The 25,229-nt window shown below is 45.1% G+C and overlaps 1 protein-coding gene and 1 non-coding gene across 2 annotated transcripts in view; both read right to left on the minus strand.

Moving 5' to 3' along the window:
* Positions 1 to 369: 369 nt before the first annotated feature.
* Positions 370 to 25,229, minus strand: part of LOC126535859 (scavenger receptor class B member 1-like) — a 56,064-nt gene continuing 31,204 nt past the window's right edge. The window contains exons 3-15 of the mRNA XM_050182702.2: positions 19,046 to 19,143; positions 16,240 to 16,397; positions 15,264 to 15,405; positions 13,017 to 13,322; positions 11,529 to 11,620; positions 11,331 to 11,380; positions 5,576 to 5,642; positions 5,320 to 5,492; positions 4,597 to 4,715; positions 4,448 to 4,521; positions 3,732 to 3,783; positions 3,530 to 3,666; positions 370 to 1,863 (exon numbers count right to left, since the gene is read on the minus strand). Coding sequence (XP_050038659.1) covers positions 1,614 to 1,863; positions 3,530 to 3,666; positions 3,732 to 3,783; positions 4,448 to 4,521; positions 4,597 to 4,715; positions 5,320 to 5,492; positions 5,576 to 5,642; positions 11,331 to 11,380; positions 11,529 to 11,620; positions 13,017 to 13,322; positions 15,264 to 15,405; positions 16,240 to 16,397; positions 19,046 to 19,143 — 1,718 coding nt within the window. The 3' untranslated portion in view covers positions 370 to 1,613. The remainder of the gene's footprint in view (positions 1,864 to 3,529; positions 3,667 to 3,731; positions 3,784 to 4,447; positions 4,522 to 4,596; positions 4,716 to 5,319; positions 5,493 to 5,575; positions 5,643 to 11,330; positions 11,381 to 11,528; positions 11,621 to 13,016; positions 13,323 to 15,263; positions 15,406 to 16,239; positions 16,398 to 19,045; positions 19,144 to 25,229) is intronic.
* On the minus strand, positions 19,530 to 19,713 carry LOC126536078 (U2 spliceosomal RNA). Its single transcript, XR_007600605.1, has one exon. It is a non-coding gene; the product is annotated as a U2 spliceosomal RNA (small nuclear RNA).

Genomic DNA, 25,229 nt, shown 5'->3' on the forward strand with positions numbered 1-25,229 from the left:
GCTGCTTGCCATTTTGGAGCAACTTCTGTGATAGTGAAATTTGACATCAACCAGGCACATTATTCTCAACTTTATTACCATATGGTAACAGAGTTTTACAGTACTAATAAGTTTCATGCAACTATTTTAATCAGCTAGTGCACTGAAATACTTGTTGGTAGCACAAGCACCCCCAAGAAGTTTATGGTACTGAAAACTTACCTGGTACACTGCGCAACATCACCCTTCTGTAGCAACATATGCAGCTTCTTGACCTAGTGGTTCACCCACTTGGCAATGGTATTTAGGCATACATACTTCTCTGAAGCCATAAGCAATCAATGAAGTATTCTTGAGAGAATACATTGTTTTGCAACATGGAAAGCTTGATGTGGTGCAGAATTTTTATTTTTCTAGGTTCACAATTCACACTCTGAAAAACTTATGGACTATCACAGATGTAAAAACAGGAAATCCTAGAGGTTGCTTCTGGAATGTGGCTGAAGTATCAACAGAAACAACTCATAAAAAAAAAAAAAAACAAGTTATGAGCACTGCTATATGGCTGCTTGTCTGTGTGGAAAGAAAAAAAGGACAGGACAGAAAATCTATTTACATAACTCAAAAAATCTCAACCTAAATAGTTGGTGAATTTGTCAAGTCCGAGGTTTTTTGGCCCGTTTGTAGTGTACAGAGCCTCATACACAGAAGAGCTAAATAGCTTGACATCAGCCTTATTTCTACAGTTCCCACATAGATTTGTGCTTTAACTGAGTGACTTTCACACTGACAAAGCACAATACACGTATTTACATAAGTCTGACATGTTCACATGAATAAGTTGAAGGTTCTGTTAAGGCTTGTAAGTCACAAGAAACAACTACATATGGTAGGATAACATAACCAAATGTACCAGACTACCTTTTAGACATTCCCGCCTTTCCCAAATAAAGTTTAATACATTCAAGTATCCCCACAGGACCCAGCATAAAGTTGATCTAAGCATGTCAGAGGATTGTATAAATAGGCCGCAGACTGTAATTTGTACTTGATGCAAGGCACAGATGTAAAGCCATATGACCCCTCAGCATATAAACAGTCTTCTCACACTTACATTTGGAGCACACACATCACTCATTTATTAAAGAGACATTTTCATTTATGAAACCTATGCCATATCATTTGACATACTTAAGAAAGCACATGATATGGGAACTGTTAAGCAGTTACTCACATGCATTGTACAAAAACATATATGCCCATGACCATCAAAATGGACTGCAAAGAAATGCAAGTGTAAAAATGGCAGTTCCATTTGGTTCCCAAAGAGCATTGCTTGCTGTGCATGCAGAGTATACAAAATATGGCATTTTTGTAACACTGCTGCAGCAGCATAACATCTTGCCTGAACTCTTACTTCTTGCTTTGGCAGCAGTCCTGTTCAAGGCACAGCACGGCACGCACAAAAGTTATTACAGGGTGTATAAAATGTAGGAGGGAACTATGTACATAATTTGTCACAGTTTCATGGTGATTCACTGTGAAATCAATTAGGACATGGTACCTCTACGGTCCACTGAAGAGCAAGAGTATTATGTACAAGAAATATCTTGCAGTCTAAGAGTGACAGGCAGTCACGTCTTATAGATGTCAATATCGGCGGGTGCAGATGGCTCAGAAGTCCTCCTGGTGTTCTTGAGCTCATTGATGAAGTTGTTACGCACTGCTGTGATCCCAAATGAGTTGGGCAGACGGTCAAGGCCATTCTGCAGAATGCGCTCCACCTTGGTCGGAAACATGTCAGTGCAAGTCGCATCCCCAGACTTCTTTACATCTATAGCAATGGGCTGCACTTTGGTGATCTCCCTCCTTGTTACCCTTGGCCTGGAACAAAGAAACAAGAGCATTACTAAGGTATTTACTTGAAGTGGTCATTATAGTGCAAAGTGGCTTCATTATAGAGAGGTAAACAAAACATTAGTGCTGGTTTCTAGCCCCTTCTTGGGTTTCTACCATCACTCTAAGACAGCAACATATTCCTTCAATGGGGGCATGGTGGAAATGCATGCTGCCACAGCTGAAAAGAAGAGTCCACCAAAGCTTTGTTCTATTTGACATTACATTCACATCAACCCACAGAACGTGTACTTCACAGTGCCACAGGAATGCTTTCAACTCTTCAGCGGAAGGGAATAGATTGACTCCCAGGTTTCCACAGATGTGAACATCCAGTCCAGTCCCATCCAACCGTCAACGCTACGTTGATGATTGTTTATGCTTAATCAAGCACTGTGCTTTGGAAGCTTTTGCCACGCATCTAAACAATCAAGCAGATTCCATTCAGTTCACGGTTGAGATGGAGACAGACCAGAAGCTGCCTTTTTTGGATGTATTGGTGAAAAGAAGCAATAGCGCACTTTCTTTCAGTGTTTTCAGAAAGAGTACACACACTGGCCAGTACCTGAATTTCTTGTCTATGCACCCTGACGCTCACAAGAGGTCAGTAGTTGCCTCCCTGTTGGGCTGTGTGAACTGCATTTTCACGAAACCTGAAGGCCTAAATTTCGATGTGCAGACAATCCAGAAAGATCTTTTGACAAGCGCTTACCCCTCTGCATTCATGAATGCTGTGGAACACCATTTGTTAAACCCTTTCCAAGCTAGCAGTGCCCCTCCAAAGAAACGCACTTCCATTCCTTACGGGCCCAGGATAAGCAAGACCTTATCACGAATGCTGCATAAATATGATGTTGAGGTGGCTCACGTTCCTGTGTGCAAACTGAGGCATGCACTCGTTAGTGGGAAGGGCAGGCTGTTGAAAGAAGCTTTTCCTGGCGTTGTTTACAAGATCCCCTGAGCGGATTGTGATTGCGTCTACATAGGGGAGACAACGGGCAACTTTAAACAGCAGCTGTGCCAACATCAAAACGATGTGGATAAGAGAAGAGTGGTTTCAAATGCTTTGGCAGAGCACACAGCAATGGCTATGCACAATATTGACTGGATGAAATCTAGTCTAATTTGGCCAGGAAAGAAACTGGATTTCACATCTGTACCTGGTGTCTCTCGAAATACAATCAACAGAACACATGCTCAATTGAAACAAAGGGACCCTCCCCCCGTCTTACGCACGGTGCTTGCGCCACATGCTAAAACCTATTTAAACAGGCACTTCAACCTTTTTCGCCCCATTGTGAACAAGGCTTTCGTATGGAAGCTGGAACGTGTTGTCTTTTAATAAGTTTTACTTGGTCGGTATACATCTTTCTTTGTCGTGATCAAATTAGTCTTGTGAATGCTACAGGAAAACGAAATTCAGTTTGTAGACATATTAAGCTATTTACTTATTGTCATGCCCTTGGTTCTTCTGAAGCTCTTTGTTTGTGTCACATTATTTTGCAGGTGATATATAGAAGACATGGACAAGCTTGTTGAAAATTAGGGCCGTCTAAGAATTTACAAACATCACTGTCTTTGTCAGCACTTAAAGCAGAATTAGCAATGATTGAAGAATGTTAGGGCAATGCTTTACATTAGGTGAAATTTGCACCTGAACAGCAGGAACGTTGAAGCAGCCAGTAGCAGTGAGCTGATGACAATGAGGCCAACAGAGCCCCACTGAGAGTACTCGGGCAGTTGAACAATGGTCCTCAGCAACTTGACTGTGCCATCCCTCGCTTCAACACGCTGAAAGCAGACAAGTGGTTGAAGTTTTGCTTCACCATCATAAAAGCAAAAGCAGGCAGGCTTACCGTTTCTTGCCAAAAGAGTGGCAGCACACCTTCTGCAACTCGAGAAAAAGGCCTGTAATAAAGATAAATTTATTGCTATAGTAACATGTTTCTGGAAAGTCATGAACTTGTCTTAGTTCTTTCCTTGCTGATGTAGGGACTCTTAATAGGATTTCTTTCTGATAATAATAAGGCTTGCCCTTCAAGTCTTCATACTTTTATGCAGGGGCAGTGCCAGAATTTTTACTTTGGGGGCAGAGCAAGATTCTCAATTTTTGTAGGGGTTGCAGGAGGGAACTCGATCACTAATCAGCATTTCGTGGTGGTATGTAGGTGGCGATTGGATGACAGAACAAAATTTTGGGGGGATCAGATGCTCACGCTCACCCCCTTTATAGCCGCTCTGCTTTTGTACTGTCTGGCGCAGTGCCATGGGTGTTGTCAGATTTTTGCACAGGATTGCACAGTATCTTGAAAGCCAGTACACTCCATGTTCGACACTGCTTAATGCTGGGAAGTGTGCAAGTGCTGAAGTAGGTTGAGGCATGAGATTCGCGCTTGAGATTGCCACAGTTCAGAAGCCCACACAATCATCACGACTGTAGGCAGGTTTTGTAAAATAGTATTTTGCATCACTGCATCAGGTTGACTATGCAGGTGCCATGGACATGGTTAAAGCAGTGATATTAGCAGGCATTCTAGCACTTGCAAATAAACAAAAGAAATTGTTAGCATACCCAAGACCAAACACTCGCTCCAAGACGACGCTCACTTGTATCCGACCTCGAACATTAACGGTCACACCAAGTGTCTGCAGTGAGAATTAAGGTAAAAGGATATTTGTTTTTACTGCATGAAATTTGATATCGCCAATGCCATAACTTACAGGTTCAATGTGGAAGAAGAACTGATGTCTTTTGGGATCTGGGTTCATGCCATCAACATCAGCTCGATAGGATGAGTCGGCATACAAGAAATGAGGAAATGAAAGCACAAGTGGAGCACCTGCACAAAAGACATAGTGCCATCAGCACGCAATAAAAATATCTTCTGTGAACTGTAACGGCATAAATGCAACTTCTCTTACATTTTCTTCTGCTACACAAGAAGTCATTTGGATTTGCAAGATGTTTTGATAATACACATCTTCTCTAAACATTGCCTTATAAAACAAAAAACAATGTTGGTCCTGTCTCACATTTTAGCTTTCTTGAATGCAAAGAACTTGCCCACACGCCACTTGACTAGTAGTAAAGAAAAATATACCATATTTGCACGAACATAAAACGAGATTGCTTTAAGGGTTATTAGTTCGAAGAAGCACTTTTTAACATAATATATTATATATTTACATCATGTTATTTCCACACGCACTCATTTACTTCAACTTATTGGTGCACATACAATTGCCGCATTTACTGCACATTCACATTACAAACACGATTAAGATAACTCTAATGAAAATGTAATTGTCAAAGTGGTTAGACAATGAACATGTATAGTATGCTTCATGTGGGCCTTTAAAGTGCTGTACCAGTTGGGCTGCAATGAAGAACGTTGGAACAAAATAATGAAATGTCACAGTGAGTTAATAAAGCCAAATACATGCCTTGCTTGCAAGGACCAAGGTTTGCTCCCCCGTCAGGCAATGTTCTGCCAGCAGCGAAGCATTCATTCTCACTTCGCAGTTGCCCACTGTCAAATGCTGTGGGACCAGCTATGAAGCGCTTCACTTTCAAGCCCTTGAATGATTCGTAGCCTACATTTTCTGTTGGGATTGACCTGGAGGTTCAAAACAAAATTTTCATAGCATAATTAGTGTTAAAACATAATATATAGAAGTGGTAAAAATTAAAGGTAGAAACCTGCAAATGTCCGGGATGAAGACAACTTGTTCATTGCTCTTTGACAGGGGTGGCCGAATATGTCCAACTAGAAAATTTTAAAAAGAAAAATCACAATGAGGTATTAAGGCATTTACACACTGGACATTCTACGTGACTGTTTATTTACCCTAGGGTTGTAGGGCTTCAAGACCACATGCAGTGACACCATAACTTTATTCAATGCTGCTACACTAATCCAAATTGATCTACTGAGCGCGAAGAGAAAAAAAACTTTTTTTTGCCTGAAGGGCAAAACATCGAAAGGAGTAACAAAGTACCATTGGCATAGCCAGAATTTTCTTTTTGGGGAGAGGGCACCTACTTGACTGGGTACAGGGAGGTACATGAGGGGGAGGAGGGGCTGGACAGGCCACATACGAACACAAAAGTTTCAGGGCTTACCCTTGCACCCACAGCATACGGTGCCAGAGGCGCTATATAATTTTATCGTGCTTGGACTTAATCATCACAGCAAAAATTCGCCTGGAGTGTCCTTGGTGGACACTTTGGCAAAATTTGGAGGACACTTAATCTTTGCCTTTAAGAGTGGAATGCGATAGCGTTCAAAGACCTCTTACTGCTTTTCACGCTTCCTGACTAATGCAGCTTATGTAACCATAACGTTTATCGGGAAATGCTGGCTGCGAACGCTATGCAGAAGGCGAGCTTTCTGGTAGAAACGCGGCCTCTTGCATGGGTCGATCTCCTTTTATTGTTTTGCACTTTTAATATTTCAGTCTGAGAAGGGCTAACATAAAGGACATGTGCTGTCGGTGTTTTTTTTTTTCTTTTTCGTTACATTTATTTGTCTGTGGACTGCCGTTCTGAAAATTCCGAGGAATAACTTTGTAAAGAATGAAAGACAAGGTATGAGCAACTTTGATGGTAGAGAAGTGGTTGGGTATGCCGGGTTCGGAATTCGGTTCGAAATTCCTTTTGCCGAAGCGACGCCCAACGCCGACGCGGGACACGGGCTTCTTAACGCTATCGCGTTAACGTTTTTGACGGTCCGCTCCGTTCTCGCGTACCCGCTCACAGTTAGCGGAGCGGCGGACGAAGAATCAGTTTTAGCGGAGCGCCCCGCTGCGTCCGAAAGGCATGTGCTCGCCTGACGCGCCACCTTGCTGCAGAAGGTAAAACCGCTATGAAGATAATACTCAAGTTGTAAGAATTGCCGCAATAAAATAATATATTTGGAATTACTCAAATGTCTGAAGGCATTTCATGCAATACATTGCATTTTCATTTCTTATATATATATATATATATATATATATATATATATATATATATATATATAATCCTTACATTAACGAAGCCGTTACGCTGTGTTGTAGCCAAAGCAAGGTTTATTGCTATTTCAGTACACCTAAAACGTGGTCCGTATAAACAAACGCGCGCACATGGCAGGGTTCTGTAACGGGTTCATGGCCACAACCTCCCGAAGTAGAAGATCTTCGTGTCTCCTAAAGTGTACTCTAGGTTTGCGCTTTACAAATCCCCATTCAAACGAGCTCGTTGACGGTCCAGCAGCACTGGGGGCAGCCATTCTGCTTCGCTAGACCCGCTTGACCCGCTCGCCGCGCTCCGCTGAGAAAGCTTTCTAGCGGAGAGGGGGCTCCCGTCCGCTCGCCCGCTCACGGCTGAACGGGTCGCGCATGCGCACTTGCGCTTCCGCTACCCCGCTGAGCGGAGCGGACCGTCAAAAACGTTCTGCTACACGTTCTGCTAAAACAGCCTAATATAAACATTCCGCGATCGGGCCGGCAGACTAGATCTGTCAGTCCCGTCGTGGGATTAGCCGGGTGCGTGTTTTATCGCGTTTCGCTGGACCAAATAAAAGTTTATTCACTCACTCACTCACTCTAGTAAAATTACGAAAGTTTTAACTTTCTCGTCTTTATTCGATTCCCAGCAGCGGCAGCCGCATTTTCTGAATCGACTGCTGTGCAATAGCGGTTGCGTGTCGTACTTGCTTTTAGTGCACGTTAATTAAAGAACTGCACGCCGCAAAACTAATCAGAAGCTACTAACCCTCCCCATCACGACTTTGAAAAGTCATTGCCAGGTTGTGGCTGTGGGTCGTAAAATAGTTTTTTATTGCTTTATTTATTTCCTTTCCTCGTTTTTGTGGGCTTTTTCATTCCCTACTCACGTTGACGCGCGTCGCCAATCACAGCGCGCTGCATGCTGAAAAAAATGTTGGCAAGCCGCGGCGCAAGTGCATGCAAGCTCGTGCCAGGCCGAATCAAAATGCGCCATATGTCACTTTCTACAGCAAGTCCCTAAAATAAATCCACCCTCACATTGATCCTTGGCTATCACCTTCCTGCGCCATGTAAGGAAAGTTTGTTTCATACATGACCTTTCGCACTGCATGATCTGAGGTTATGGGTATTTGATTCCGGCATCACAAGTCCGCGCTATGCTACGCCGACCATCCGACCTAATCCCGGATAGTGTATTGCTCTCACTCAAGTTTGCATTTCGGAAAATCGTGCTGCGTCTCAATCCACCCTTTTCTGCAGCAGTGAGTTCGCTGCCGCTCCCACCAGTTGCTATGATTGGGTGGACGTCTCATTTTCCCTTTATTAATTACTTCTCCATGCGGGTTTCTGCAGAACTATTACGTCAAATATAGGGAACCTGTTTCGTCATGATGTGATTGCAGTCGTATAAGCGCAATTGTAGCAATGCCACGAAGACCGGGAGTTCAAGACATTGATCCAAGCACGGGCGACGTCGGGAGCGAGGCGGTAGAGTCTACGAGTTCATGCTAACGGCCCCTCCTGCGCTGCTGTGACAACCCTCGGAAACTGCGTCATTGAAAAGGCTCCCTGCACAGCAGGTGGCGTTGAGAAGGCTTGCCAGTGCACGATTTGCAGGCAAAAATGTACCATGCAGTTAAGAGCCCTTGGAGCATTGTATGCTGCATTCTAAACGCCGAGCCGTCCGTCGGCGATGAGCATACCCGCATTATGCAACGGCTATTTCCCGCTTATAAATGACTTGTATGCGGAAATGACGCTTGATGCATCCATTTCTTGTAGGAAACAATGTCCTGTCACGTGACTACACTGAGCCTGTGTTGTACACACTATACTGCCAGCACTGACAATTGACGGAGTTGCACTGTTAATCTCAAAGCTGTCTTCTCATATTGCCAACGTTGAACAAACTTTATAATAAGTACTGCGCTCTAGAGAGTGTGGATTGTAAAAATAATAATGGAAACACTTTAAATGTCTGCCGACATACTTATAGATCACCCCTATAGAAAACTATTATTCATTTGAAAAGAAAACAGGAAAATCCACCAGATTGTAAGATTGCGCTGCTGACCGCATGCCCGAAGCACAATAAATGACGTACGCAACCAATGACCCATATGCCGCACGAAGCCTGTGCGCCATTGTTAGCACGTGCCCACTCTAGCGTTGTATATGTGTATCTGAACTATCCATCCGCCATAATCTAATGGTATCTTCGCCTGTCCGCCTCCATCCCCCGAAGCAGAGCCGGGCAGATCGGCGTTCCACGAACTCAGAAGTAGACGACAAGCCGCAAGCCGAACGTTTTACTCGCTCTCAGAGGAGGAAATGGCAGATGCATAATCACGGGACTACTGCCAATGTCCGACGTTTCGCCTATCCAAAGCTCCCGGCGCTGGCGGGAAAACCGGCTGACGCGCCGGTGGGACGAGCGTTCCTCGAAACGCCAGCTATGCTATGCCATGCGTCAGCATGCAGTGGCCTAGGTTGCCTAGGTTACGGTGGACCGTCGCCAACAGTGGCCAACAGCGGCGACGCGGTGCTTTGATGACGTTTGTGGAAACGCTCTCGATCTCGACGACTGCTCCGACGACAGGGCTCGCTCGAAGATGGAGGAGAGTGATCGAAAAGAACCAGCCGAACGCAAGGCGCGCACCCCCTTTCAACCAGCCGAAGACGACGACGCTCGCGAGAGCGGTCTAGAGCGTTCCCAAACGGCCAGTCGAAGATACCATAAGAGAGAATTGCGCTCCATTTCCCTGCGCTGTCTTCGTCTGTTTGCGAGTAACATCAAGCAAGGAGAAAATATGAACTCGTTTATTTTGGCAGTACCGATGCGGATGCAATCGTAAAACCAAATGGAGCTGTGTGTGTGTTTTATTCGTTATAGCTTCTCAAATCTAGAGATCTTTCCGTCAATCTCAATGTAAATTTGAGTGAGTTTTGATTGCATGTAATAAATGAGTGCAATTTTATCAGGATGTATGAAGAACTGCCCAAGATATATTCTACGAAGGTATATTAAATTAACTTGTCCTTCTAAAATTTTTATTTCAACTGACGCGTAACCAACGCTTGCCTCAGGCGAGATTACGAGAAACTGTTTGACAGGACGTGAAAAGATACCGGCTCCATTGCCAGCCGAAAGTTGCCGCATTTCTAGAATAGGCTTTATCGGGCTATCGAAAGATTTCTAACGGGCCTGCAAATTAAATCAAATATATGATACTTTCGTTTTAACGTCCGCACTTGGTAAAACCGCCATTATTACGTAATGCGTTTGACCATAAAATTATCTGGGGCTAAAAAATTCGCAGTTCCGCCCGAAAGGCGAAGCACCGATTGCGACAGCAGATTACTATACTAGACAGCTGTACGAAGTAAAGATAGTAGTTTTATCGGCCGTATAAACTTGTAAGCATTCGCTTACTTACTAAATTAACAATGATAGAATGTGTAAGCGTGACTCAACGAGGACGTAGAAAGAAACAGACACATGGAGACAGCGCTGTCTTTGTGTGTCTGCTTCCTTCTACGTCCTTCTTCAGTCACGCTTACACATTGTATCATCGATTCAAATCAACTAGCCTGTCAACGTTTTTAAACTAAATTAACCAGCATGGTGTCACGCGCGCACAGGTAAACATGAACACACATCACATGACAGCGGAAACTGTCTGTGAAAACGCTGGAGTTAGGAATCGGGGCAGCAGCCGCGAGCCAATTGACTTCCATGCATCTGTCGCTTCAACGCATACGAAGCTACCGGCACTACGCGCACTCTGCAAACATCGCAGATCGCTTTGAAGATGAGGCCCGCGGGGGGGGGGCGCACTTTAGCCACGTCGCAGGCCGATTTCAAGGCACACGAGTGCCGGTAACGTGTACCTACGGCGTCCGCCAAAGGCGTCTACCACGGCGTCCGCGATTCGCGTGGCCAACGCCGCAGTAGCTGCGGACGGGGAGGTGAACGAGGCGCCGTAGTTGTAGCGTTGGCAGTAGCCGCCGGGGACGAACACCCTCCTCCCTCGCCTCACCGCGCTGCCTCGCGCGCCACAGGAGAGGGCACCGCTGGGGCAGCGTTCCTCGCTCGCGCACGCGAGATTGAACCGCGTTCGCCGGCTCACGCTCACACGCTTTCACTCGTACGGAACCTCACGGAGACGGCGACGGCAGAAATGGAACGTCCATATAATTGCTATCGCAATAAAAGTAGCAAAGTGCTTGGAGCAGAAGAGCTCGTCATGTTAGTTTTCTTTCTTGGCGTACAGTACGTATAAACCATTATACGGTGAAAAGACCAACGTTCGAGGTCGTCATATCAGCATGTGGTGGTAGACAATGTGATGCTCATCGTATAGAATAGTGCTTTATGTCGCAATCGAAACGTGCTTTTCCTCAAACAGGTGAATCTATGAGCATCTCTGGGCACACTATACATGCACATGTGGAAGTATACTTACGCGTTCCTGTTAACGTGTTGCATTCATCGCCCTGCCACACGTCCAGTTTCCTACATGAAGATAGATAAAAAATAAATGTTTAAAGTTCCGTCGCACTGTGCTCAAGCTCACAGCGCAGGGCCGCGCAGATCAAGATAGAGAGATAGAGAGAAATAAACAAGAAAAGGAGCGCTCTCATGCGAAACGAAAATATATTACCTGTGCTTGTTAAACTCGTATACTTTGTTCACTTTGGAGATGTCATCTTCACCGGTGAAGATTGTGTACTCCCCGTCAACAGTGTCGTTTTTCTGCAACAGAAACCAAGAGCGACGCACGTCGCGAAATCATGGCAGATAATTAACAAAAAAGAAAAAAGAACGTGCCAACGAGTACTGAGAATAGTTGGGTGCACAGAGCGAGTAATGATCGTAGGAACTTACGCGGACCATGTATCCGAACTGTCCTTTGTGAAGCGTTAAGAGATGAGTAGAAGCATGTTACCAAGCGGTCGTAAAAGAGAGGAGCACATCGCGGTGCAGAAGACAAGGAATGATAACTTATGAAGCGTTTCGTTCGTAGGATTAAAGAGGGAAAAAAATCGTATGCATAAAGCAGCTGAAAGAGCATACGGGAAGCAGCTTCCGGGAAGATGAAGAAAGTATATTGACTAACGCAACTTGAAGGGAAAAGGGTGGGTTTACAGTGCCCGTCGGGTCCCTCGATACAGGGTCGACACATTTGCCACGTACAAGAGGCGAGCGCTATAGCGGTAGCCAATCACTTGGGAGAGGGTGAGGGTTAGTTGGAAGATGTAAGAGGGTGAGTTGAACTTTCTTGTAAGCATCGTAACCAGTGTAGCACGGCGAGCGCGCGATAATGCTGCTCGTTCTTTCGATGTTTCCGCCTTGCTGCGGCGTAAAGCATACGGTTAGTTTCATTACGCTGCAGGGTTCAACCTCGTGTAGTTAATGAAACGCCGATTGATGTTCCGAATTAAGAAGATGCAGGTTATTCAACACGTTCGACGATAAGTTTCGAGAGAGGCGTTTCTTTGGTGCCGCACAAACAGCACGAGCGAGGCTAGAATATTTAGGTCATGGAGTTCGCAATTTAAACATTGCGTGCCTTTGTAGAATGGAAGCCGTCCCTTTCGCGCCGCAAATGTCCATGTCTCTGTATAGATTTACACAGAAGTTTGTAAAACCTGTCATCCTGCTTACACCTCATTTTATAGAAGAAGCGCCGAGTGTAACTACCTTCCAGGCTCAATCACTCTAATCTCGAAGTCCAATAACTTCAAGGCTGCCTTACACCGAGCATTATATACATTGTTATCCTACCGCTCCCCTCTGTATTGCTTTCGGGCCTTGAGAAAAATTAAGATAAATAAATAAACAAACAAGTAAACAAACAAATAAATAAATAAATAAATAATGTTATGCGTACGTGCATGCATCCACTATTGCATAACAGCGGAGTTCTCTGTCCTGCATGCACGGGCCTCTCCTTAAAAGCCTGAGCGTCATTACCATAAAAAATGTTTCGTCTTGTAATTGATCTAAAGCATGCCTGCTGCTCCCGAACGACAGCTTCGGCCAAGGAAGACAAAGAAAACTCAGACAAAGACAAAGAAAGTTAAAAAGAAGAAAAATGAAAACGGCTCGGCGCATTAAAATTAGCGTAGATGGCGGGCGGCATGCTCACATTGACCATGTAGCCGAACTTCCCGTTGGTTCCCTGGCGGTCGGGATCGACCAGCGAGCCTAGCATGTCGATGACGGTGCGGTAACCGTGGCTGAACACGTCGCCGATGTTGAAGCCCGGCTGGCCCGGCCGCGGCCGGCCGGAGTCGATGACCGAGCCGAGGAGCACCAAGATGTCGGGGTAGCCGCCGAACGTGAGCTGCCCCACGGAGCGGGAGATGAAGATGCGCTGCCCGAGGCCCGACAGCGAGAGAGAGGCGATGCCGCGGATGATGAAGTTCTGCTCCTTCAGCAGCTGCGCCGTCGTCTGCGCCGAAAAGGATCCACCGAGAACATGTTTTTCGAGCACGCCAATTCTATACAGAATACCGATTTGGTATGACAGCAGTAGGAGCAGCTGTCCTGTTCTTTTTTTCCAGGCACTAGAAGAAGCAGCCGATATTATTCTCTAATGCCAACATCTCCTTGCATATTTATGTCATTAGAAAAAGAAAAGTATAAAGAACGCGCATATGTCGAGGGGGGGGGGGGGGGGGGGTCTATATTTTTCGGGAGGTTTTGTCCTTAAAAAAGAAAACTGAGACAAACAATGATTCCAAGGCATGTAGAAGCTGTCTATATGCAGAAGCTGATCATTCTCGCTCCGTCTTTGACAAAAAAAAAAAAATCGTTTAGCGTAACGTTCCGACCACCTTGGAATTAACTGGGGCATCTTCAGGCAAATGCGAAGGACACCCTCCGGTCAATAAGAAATGATGCCCAGCCAGATCCAGATTCCAGCCCCAGTGAATCCAGATTGGATTCATACTAGGGCTTTTTCCTTTTTCTTTTTTTACTTTGAACTCTTCGATAATTGTTGTAACCGAATTTACTCGTTTCTGAACGCTTTATTAACATGAAACGAGAGAAAGACAATGAACAAGGCGCGTCGTGTTCCTGCCTTCAGAGTTAGGATCGTCCCGAGAAGTACCTATAGCCTGTGGTTGACCAACCTGCCTCGTGGACCAATCGGTCGCAAACGGTGCAGTTTTCCCGCCTGACACCTCTGTCAGCTGTCTGACTTCTCGGCCAACGCACGCTGATAGATGGGATAAATGTATGCGGCCTCCAGGCGTTGGCTCTGGTACAATTGGTCACTTGTCCCCCGTTCTCACAGAAGGTGTCCACACCCACAGCCACTATATGCTAGAGACCGTTTGTCGCTGCCGTAGTAGTAAGACAACCTTTTGTCATGGAAGGTCATTGTCCTGCCTTCCAGGTGTTTAGTAGGTGTTTCCGCGGCCACCCGTCTGCGTAAACACACATACTCTGCCCGCCTGGCACCCTTCTCCAGACAACACAATTGCGCTTCCGACGTCGTGAGCCTCCAGTGACTGCAAGGGAAGTTTCCAGACGGGAACCTGCGGTCGCTGACCGGAGACATGGCTGCAGCGCATCTGTATGACTTCCGCATAGGGGCTGGCGACGACGGCTCTCTCTGTAGAAGCCGTCTCCTTGTAGAGCTCATAAGGGGAACAATGGCTGAAAAATCACCCTCCCCCCTTTTTTTTCGCTCAGAAGACGTTTGGAAAGAATTTCTCAATTTGCAGCAACAAACCATGAACACGCAGGACTCCAAGTTGTTTCACCACAAATTGTGCTTCTTCCTATGTCATGCACTGAGCTTTCTTCGTATGTAATATGTATGTATCGGTTCCGTTATTTCATAAGCGACTGTGTGGCTTACATACTGCATGTCCAGTTATATAGGCCTAGCGAAATTAAAGACGTCGTTCAGTGTGCGCTTCTGCGACCTGACATCGCAATATAGTATCGCAGTTTTACAGTATGTGCAGAAACTGCATTCCTTACGGACGTTTTAAGAACAGATGCTCCGCAAACGATGAAAGAGAATTCAAATGGTTGTAGAGAATTTGATGACACTAAGAATAAGTCACCTGCGGTGTTAAATTGCTTTCAGGAACACGCAGGAAACAAGGTATGCTAAAGAAAAATAAACGGAACAAACATTCAACATCCTCTCTGCGCAATTATAATCCAACCAAGTGTGAACCGATTACTCCAAGAGCAAACGCTATTAAAGTAAAAAAAAAAAAGAAGCCGTTGAGATATGCAATACAGCTAACAAACGCGAGCCAATTAAACAATTATTAATTCCACGTGAGGGGTAACGTCTCTATAGCGTCTGGTGGGCCTGGACGAAAGCACCAAAGTTAATATTCGAATACTTTATTAGGGCATCACTCACCACAAAAGGAACGTTGACGGTCATGATTTCGTCAGACTCTGGTCCCACAGAGCTCTGTCTGTCGAAATAGTAACGCTTGGTCTCTTTGTAGGACATGGTGCCGTTGTCATGGAATGTTATGTTGTGTTTTACCCAGTCAGCCCTGTGGAAAGAAATCGGAACAGGCCGTGACACTCAGCCTGGCATGACTTACTTCACACACACACACAAGGCCTTAAAAGGGGACAAAGGAACGGAGCTGAAAAATAAATAAAAAAGAGAGGCGGCTTTAGGTTGTTGCTTTCTTTCCTTATATTAAATATCACTTTCCCTGCTGCGAGACCTTATGTAGTTCTCACTAAAGTGCAAGATAAACGATCGTTGCTACCACCACGCTGCTAATGCTACGCCTATATAAAATATTCTAGGCTCGCACTCATAACACTTTTCTTATGTAAGTACCGTGGACGCCGCGGAGATGGTATATATCGTTATCACTGATGATTATCGTGACTGGCGGGCGCCTGAACACTACCTAGTGAAAAAAAAATTGTACGTAAGATAGTATTTGTAAACCCGGATCTAGAAGTATAACATTTATTTTTCATTACTACAGACGGCCACACTGACGTAATTCCAACTAGAACACGCCGGGCGTCACAGCCCTGACGGTTACATCATCGGTAGAAATGAAAAGCGATCAGCTCTGGGCTGGCTGGATAAGCGTTGGCAGGACAAGGAAGAATGTTATGAAGACGTGTTATAGCCGATCACGTAACTTACCTAGCACAACTTAAGTAAAGTGGTATTTGGGATGTGGAAACGCACAGAAAACACGGTATACAACAAGGAAAGAGTGCCATCATTTCTACAAGAGGGCTTATCGTAGAAGACGACTCTACTTGTCGAAACGCTTGCCCCGGCCTAAGCCGTTCCTTTTCCTCGGGAATATTCCGAACTTGGCGTATACTGAGCGTGCGTGGACGGGATGGCCCACCTGTAGGTGTAGGGGCCGACCTCCTTGACGGACGGCTTCTCGCCGATGAGTACCTCGTTGGGGTTGGTGACGTTGAAGAAGAAAAAGCGGATCTTGGTTTCGTGGTTGACGTCCTTCCACATCGGGAAGGCCCGCGAGTGCTCCGACAGAGACACCTCCTGCAAGTGCGCCGCGTGCATAACTCAGCGCGCATCGAAAGAAGAGCAGCCAGCGTTAGACTATAACGGGCTACGGAAATCCGCATCGGAGAGTGGAACGATGTTATAGTTTACCGGTTGCTACTGAAATAAATGCACATCGTTAGCTTTATTTTATCCACTGCATCACTAGAAAACCTTACTTCAACCAGCACGGTTGCTTTATTGACGAATATAGATGCTTATTAGTTAACAAACAAACAGTGCGAACATAGATTAATCGGCGTGCATTAACTCAGAAATGAGTATACTGGTCAAAAAACCTTAGCTGTTTTTGGCAAGCACGCCTCCACGATAGGTCCACCGCAGTAGCTTAATTGGCAAAGCACCACACGGCTAATGCGAAAGGCTACTAGGCTTGGCCACCTGCGCCAAGTTATCGTACACTTTCATTTTTCTGTACCTTGTTATTTTTACATTCCAATGAAACATAATTACTTCCTCTATGCTTCCTGTGGCTAACGCAAATCGATCCGCTAGTATCCGCTTATTCTTTTCGCTCTTGTCGATGGCAGTTGAACTGCTGATTAAAAGAACGTAAAGTAACTTTGTACCGCGCATGTAGTGCGTGCTCCGTTCGCTTCTGTTTCGTCCTTAGCACGGATTCGTGAGTTTAAACATAAAAGATATCCGACCGCATCCCTCTGCTCTGAATATAAACCTCGTGGTCGTTCCAAGAAGGTGAGCTTCTGGTATGTAACAACACCATCCGTATAGAGTTTTGTTGTGACACGTTTATTTGATTTTACTGCTTCCTGCATTTTTTAACCAGGAAGCATATGCATTCAATCGGGATCGTCGCTTTCGTTTACAGTAAGCGATGTTACTGTAACGGAGCTTTACTGTTATTATTTAATGTGCAGCGATCCTTTTTAATATGTCGTGGAGAACAGCTGATTACACGTTGCAAAATAAGGCGGTGAAATTCCGCAAACACACCGAAAAATAAAGTCAGGAGAAGCAAGCAACACATAAATAGCAAGTGTAATCGAAACCAATTTCTTTACATATATATATATATATATATATGATAGGCTGACAAGGCATGCAACCCAGCTTTCGCGTTTTCTCTACATCTGTCCACATTCCGAAGCCTAGCTTGTGGTGCGTCTACACTTCGTTGAACGCGTAACGTCTACAAAAGGCGCAAATGCTTTTGCGCACACTGCTTCGTTCACACCATTTTCACTTTCCTTTAATATCAGCTTCCCAATTCTATTTTCAACTCTTTATACCTCACCCATTCGTTCTTTACGCTAATCTACGTGCGCGTCGAAGGGTGAGGAGTCGCGGTGCCTGCGGACATATGACTTTTGTTTTCACCTTTGTTTTCATTTCTTTGTCGTATTTGATACAGCTTCAGGATGTCTCTGCGTAACAGGTAGTGCTGGTGCGTTTATTGTCTCATGGCGATCGTGTCGCATCATTCTTGTAGTGCATTGCATCCACGTGAACGCAGACAACGCGCTGTTCCTTTTTTTTACTATCATTTTAATTTGGTTATATCCGCAAACTCATATTTTCGCTATAACGGAAATGGAATAGCTAGAGGCGTACAGCTTCCTACCTTTTCAATTATACCCAAGTCGCCCTTGGCTACCTAACGTACTAGAAAGTGCATCGATATGCCCCAACAACGAAGATCGAGAACACTAATAAGTGGACTTGAGCGAATTCATGTAAGCTTGTAGCGCGTCGATTCAAGGGGCAGAAAAGGGGAACGCGCACGGCGGCGGCACGTGCACACCGTCGCTCGCCATTAAAGTTATAGAAACGAGCAGCGCGAGTTCTTTCGGTCAGGTGGTGCTGAGACTTGATGCGGCACATGTAAGCGCAGCTGTGTTTACTCAGTGCACGCTGTGGCGTGCCGGCCGCGTGAACAGCGTGCCCTGAAACTGGAACTGGTGTTTGCTCGGCACGCGGTATCTCCCGCTTTGGACATTTGTGATAGTGGTCACTGTCAAGGAAGGGCAGACACTTGAAGATCACATGCTGAATAGCGAGGAGAGCGATGGCTCCTTATTTTGCCGCTGTTAAAAGCGGGTCTCAAAACGACACCTTTGGACGCCTTGAAGCGACTACCGCTTCTGTTTTGTATTACTCTTGAACGCCTCAGAAGCTCCGCTGCTTCGTTATAGTAGTGTCGTTGAGGCTGTTTTACAGAATTTCAGTCGCAAGTCACACTGTGCCATCTGACAAACAACAACAACAACAACAACAACAACAACGACGACGACGACGACGACGACGACGATAATAATAATAATAATAATAATAATAATAATAATAATAATAATAATAATAATAATAATAATAATAATAATAATAATAATAATAATAATAATAGAAGAACCGGTGAGCGAAACAAGTAGGCCCTGCTCGATTACGATGTTTGTGGTTTAGAGCATCCACAATCACCTATAACAAATACAAAGCCTGTGAAATTCTGAATGGCGTACCGGTCAGTAAACTATCTGACCGCGCCGTAGATTATGTAACCTTCAAAAGTTAAAAGTATACTCTCACCTCGCTGAAAATAACCAGCATGGGTTATATGTTATATAGCCAAGCACCGTGAGAACTCAGTCATATCCGTAGATGTTACTCACCTTGTTAAGAATGTACCTAAACACGTGGTCAAAGCCAAGGAGGACACCCACGCCTAAGATGATGAGGAGCAGAGATACCACGGCGCACGCCGAGATACCTGCAACAGAACGGGAGGTGACAGATTAAGGCGGGATTCGTACCTAAATTTTATTAACGCCAGAAGTTTAAAAAGTTCCACGTTGTAAGTAACTGAAATCACGAAGCATAAGAACAAACACTATTGTGATATAAGTAATAGAAAAGCAACAAGTGTTGTGTAAAAAAGGAGAGACGCTGTGGCCTTGCATTTAGCGATGTAGATTCGGAACCCCCCATGAAAAGCTTTATGGTGTCCTGAAAAATTGCCACAAAATCGAGTAGGCCTAAACATGACACATTATAGGGACGTGCTTCCCGTCTTTTTACAGCGAAACGGTATATGGTTAGGTTCTGATTAAAAATGTGTCCGTGGGCAAGAGCCGTTTAGATCGAAAATTTCTCCCCATACGTGGGCCCGATCCCAAAGATATATTACAATACCGAGCCGACCCGCGGCGGAGGTAAAGCAAGCCTTAACCCCTCCGCCACCTTGCAAAAATAAGTTTAATATCTTAGGTCTAAACGCAACCCGCATCGGATATTAAGCTGATAAGAACAGATACTATACCCTTTGACCCGCGTCGGCCATGTCTCTTTGTCGGCGTTCCAAGCGCCTATCTCCTTTCCTTTCCTTCAGCTCTCCTGTGGTGACGGTCCCGTAAGCGTGCTGCCCGATAGGACCGTGAGGCAGAAATAAATGCGAACCGTCCACGTGGCCCCGCTCCCGCAAACTTGGAATGTTTCACCGGAGCAACGGCCAGGTTTCAGAGGGAGCTTGTGGGGAATCAATTTTGTGTAGCCTGTGTTGTGTGTGACCGCTTGTTGTTTTCGACTGACCTCACAACCATTACTGCAGTGCGGGACGTCGACCAATGCATGATCGCCTTGGCTATACGGTAAAACAGTGCATCCTCTCGGAGTGCGGGGAGGTGCGTGTCTGTTCTAGGTGCCGGGATTCGTTAGTATGTCGTGCCGCGTTTTGCAACAATGCATGGGTATGTATACCCACCGGTGCCTCATCATCATACGAGGCTCAACATCGTGGACTAGTCTCGCCTCGCCTTCCATTGATGTGCATACGGCGTTTGACGCATGGCAATAGGCAGTTCGACATTAAGGGGCCCACGTACACAGCTTCGCTGGTCATCCTCCTTCACAGAGCGGAATGGCACTGAATCTTAAGATAATGTCCTTCTTAGCGAGTTACCCCCACTATTCCGCATCGGGTATGCGTGCTTCTAGTTCCTTTCGTGGGTCAAGCCCTGATATAGTGCAATGTAAAATGTGGGCCGGTTCTGAAGGTAGCGCTGTTTCAAGTCCTATGGTCCTCCTCCTCTCCTCTCGCGATAGAGTGCCGTGCGCCATGGCTCCTCTTTCAGGCCATCGAAGAGCGCTACGTCACGCTCGCGCCGGGGAAATTTCATTACATCAGGGAAGCTATAATTACCAGAGTGAAACGGTAAGCCATTTCAAAACGCTTGGTGTAATATTTTTCGAAACTATGCTTTGGGATATGCACGTGGAAAATGAGGCTGTAAAGTTGGCGCGCACTATAGGCTTAGTTTATCGCAATCAAGACCTACTTCCAGTAAACACAAGGCTATTGATCTATAATTCTTGATTTATTTTCAACACACCTTGTTTGCTAATATGAAAAAATATAACGTGTTCAAATAATAATAACCTTACTCGGATCTGAAATAGAATACTTCGCATCATTTCAAACGTTTCACCTGAGCAAGGCCATGGCTACTTTCTACAGAAGTACCATTTAATCAGCTTGGTAAACCTTTTTCATTATTGCCTCTTTGAAAAATGAACTGAAGTATGAAAACGAAAACTTATTAAAAATTGCTAAATTACGTCATACCATACTCGCTGATGTCACAAGATGTTGCGAACATTGAAATGTGGCACTAAGTCGAACAAACTTTGCAATGACGATCAAACGTTATGCAGCGTAATCCCCGGATCTAATACGCTCTGCGATGGCGACTTGGATTTTATTTACGTGTCTAACAATGATTTCCTTAAATTGTAATAGTGTTCAAATCTAATATGTAGTGCTTATTTACATGCGTTTCTAGTTTTGACAGTGTACGTACAATTTTTTCTTCCTTAGTTATGTTTGTTTATTATTGCGATAGCAGTTATATGAACACCCAAGGCGCATTTCTGCAGTCGCCGTCACCGTGATGTTCCGTATAAAGTACAAGGGCGATAACATAGTCGCCGCACGCCGTATGCTGTACGTGCGAGTGAAAGCGTGCGAGTGTGAGCCGACCATGGTGCCATGGCTCAATCTTGTGCGCGCGAGGGAGGAAAGCGGGAAGGAAGCGCGCCGCCTTGCGCACGGCGCAAGGCACCGGGGCGAGGGGACGGCGTTCGAATCTGGCGGCAGCTGCTTATACCGCGGCCGCGCGGGCCCTATCTGCGATGGGCACAGAGTGCGCCGAGTGCTGATAGCTTCGCCTACGCTGTGTTCTCACTGCTTAGTTCACGTTCACCGCTTAGTTCGCTTAGTTCACCGCTGCTGCGCTTCCTCGTTCCAGCGTTTTGACGAGTGCACGCGGTCATCGACTGAGATGTATTCATGTTCGCTTGTGCATGCGTGACACCATGCTTGTTAATGAGTAAGCGAATGTTTACAAGCTTATACGGCCGATAGAACTGCTATTGTTACATTGTATAGCTGTCTACTAATTAGCTATCGCAATCTCTGCTTCACCTCTCGGGCGAAACTGCTACTTTTTAATGCGGAAACATTATATGGCTCATGAAGCGGAAAATCCGGTGGTATCCCCGGAGATGGTACAAAAAGTCACGTGGTCACAGCCGATCAACGGGAGGCGCGCGCCCCGTGGGCGCTGGGTTCCTTGAAACACCACCAGATGACGCTCGCCCCGTGCATCGGTAATATGCAGGTTAGCAATGCAAGCAAATATGTTAAAGCTGCAAGCATAGGCAGATAATACTGTTCTTTTTTTTTTAGAGAACTGCAGAATGGCTCCAGAATAAGTAGGCGTTTGGATGATAATTTATTTGCCCTTACTCTGTATATTGAAATATCAAGAGTGGAAATGTGTGACCTTTGTAGACATTACAGGAGCGTGTGACAACATAGACCGCAGCATTTTCTGGGATATTCTGGAAAGGGAAGGCTTAGGCGACGATTGCCTACAGCTTTTAAGAGAGATTTACTTAGAAAATACCGTTTGCGTTGAAAGGGAAGGGATGAGGAGCGAGGAGAAAGTTGATATCAACAAGGGACTAAGGCAGGCGTGCCCTTTATCGCCACTGCTGTTTATAATTTACATGGTGAGAATGGAAAGAGCGCCAGAAGGAAGTAATATCGGCTTTAATCTCTCATACAGACAGGTGGGTACAACAGTAGAGCAGCAGCTTCCAGGCTTGTTTTATGCGGACGACATTGAGTTGCTAGCTAACAAGCAAAGTGGTATGCAACGTCTGGCAGGAAGGCGATAAGTTAGGTGTGAAGTTTAGCGTTAAAAAATCAGGTGTTATGGCATTCAATGAAAACAGCGAACAGACAGTGACAATACAGGGCCAGGAAATAATCCGCGTAAAAGAATATAAATATCTTGGTATATGGATAAACGAAGGAAATAGATGTATGGAAACACAGGAAAAAATAATAACAGTAAAGGGGAAGAGAAATGCGGTCATAATGAAACACAGATCGTTACGGGGATACAAAAGGGTATGTGGAAAGGCGTAATGGTTCCAGGACATACATTTGGATATGTGGTTGTTTGCTTGAAATTAGGCGTACAATCAGGACTCTATGGCAAGCAAAGGTCAGTGGGGTGCCTTATATTGGGCGCTCAAGGGAAGACTACAAATGAAGCTGTGCAGGGGGATATAGGCTGGGCAAGTTTCGAAGTGAGTAAAATTAATTATGAAGAACGACTGAGGAATATGGGAGAAAGTAAATGGGCTGGGAAAATGCTCAGGTGTTTGTACAGGAATAACATTGATTCACAGTGGAGGAAAAGAACTAGGAAGCTTAACAGCAAGTATGCGGCCTGTATGGTGAGCAACACAGAAACAAAGAATGTCAAGCGGAAAGTCTGAGAGGCTGAGATAATATCATGTGTGGCGGCAATGGAAAAGAAACCTTCCCTGAGTAACTACTTAAGAGGAAAAAAACGAGATCAGGAAAGAAACAATTTATGATAACTCAAAGCGAAGCTCATTACTCTTCGAAGCGAGATCAGGATGAACACGCACTTATAAAGCGAGATATAAAAAGGAAGAAGGATATGCGCTTGCTGCAGTAAAGCTAGGGAAACGATGGAGCATGTTTTATTAGAATGTGAAGATATCTGCCCAGTGATCGATTTAGGAATCACTGGCCTCCCTGAAGCCCTTGGGTTCAGCGAGAGCAGGGAGAAGGTAAACATGTCCGCAATAGGAATTAGTAAGAGGTGATTGGAAGATTGGCGGAAGTAAGGAAACGATAAACAACGCAGGCGTACAAAAACAGTTCACAATATGGGTTAAGAAACTTTGGTTATGGTAATTCATCGTGTTTTTTTTATTTCCTTTTCTTTTTTAACATAGGTAGGACATTAGGCAATAAAATAGCAAGAGCTTGATGGCGCAACCCACCACTCCGTTTCAAAGGGGAAGCTCACAGCATCCATCCATCCATCCGCGGAAGCGGCGGAGACGGTTGTGCCGAAAAAAAAAAGCAAAAAAAAAAGTAATTCGAGCACAGCGTTCGCCGCAAATGTTTCCCGATAAAAATTGCGGTTGCATAAGCTGCTTCTGCAGGGAAGCGGCAACTGTGTTGCTGGTCTATATACTGTATAAGTTCGGCGCTGCCAGTCGGTGCGGTGATTTCGGCGAGTTCTGTCGTGCGCTCCGACGGACGAACCTGGGAATTCGGCTTCCCAGTCCGTAGCTGCGCCCTTTGCACGTCCACGCAAACACGCGAACCAGGCGTCACCGGAGAGACGCCGCAATGCTTTCGAATTCATCCTCGTAGGGATGCCGAGTGCGCGTTGAGAAATCGTCATACTCTCTGTAGCCGCCCAGAACGCGTTATTTTCCAACCAGAACATGATGTAACATTTAAAAATTCATAAACACGATCAACAATACAAAGCGCTTGGAAAACATCTAGTACGATTTAGAAGAAGAAAGTATCCAAATTCTTCTCGTTCCCGATAAACGATAGCATCGATTCTTCCCAATTTGCTAGTCAACCCTCGACTGGTGTTTCTGCATATATACAGAACAGCGACAGCTACATGTTGCAATCGGTTTTTGTTGTATCGGCATCACGTCCGCGACTCGCCATCGCTCGTTGTCGATACAAGACGCCGATGTGCCACTTCGCCAACGACACGCAAATAACACCCTGCCGCGCGAACTCCACAAGGACGCCCAACAAGACGTCGGCGATGGTGCTCGGGTGGCGCTGATGTCAATGACGTGATTTTCAAAGCCACAGTATCCTGTTACATCAAGACAAGCAACGAAAACACCGACATGTCAACTTCTGCCTTTGCGTGGCCCTTCCTGTGCCTGTTCAGGCCGTGGTGTCGGTTTAAGGAGACATGGCCAATTGAAAAACAGACTTCTGCGCGCAAATCGCAATATTTTGAGGCTGGCCTTTGTTATTCATTTATTTATTTATTTATTTATTTATTTATTTATTTATTTATTTATTTATTTATTTGAATACCCTCAGGGCCCAATAGGCATTACAGAGGAGTAGGTAAATTGTGTTTATACAATTGTAATAACGGAAACAACAACGTTGTTATATATGAAATAAAATTGAAAACTAATAATTAACTAAGTAGGTTATTCTAGTAGAGTTCAGCAACAGAGGTCTTCAATGACAATACCGTGAGCAACATTACTGTACATGAATAACACGAAAAATATTGAACAAATAGCAGCGCAGGTAATTCTGAGAAGTGCTCAACAACGGCGGCCTTGAATGACTGTGCCTCTTCAATGGTGGAGACGGCGCTGGTAGGGTGGTTCCATTCTGAACTAGCCTTGGGTATAAATTAATCCTTAAACAGCTTAGTATGACAAAAATGAATAGCGCCTTTATACTGGTGATCA

The sequence above is a fragment of the Dermacentor andersoni genome, chromosome 4 (assembly GCF_023375885.2).
Source record: "Dermacentor andersoni chromosome 4, qqDerAnde1_hic_scaffold, whole genome shotgun sequence".
Classification (NCBI taxonomy): domain Eukaryota; kingdom Metazoa; phylum Arthropoda; class Arachnida; order Ixodida; family Ixodidae; genus Dermacentor; species Dermacentor andersoni.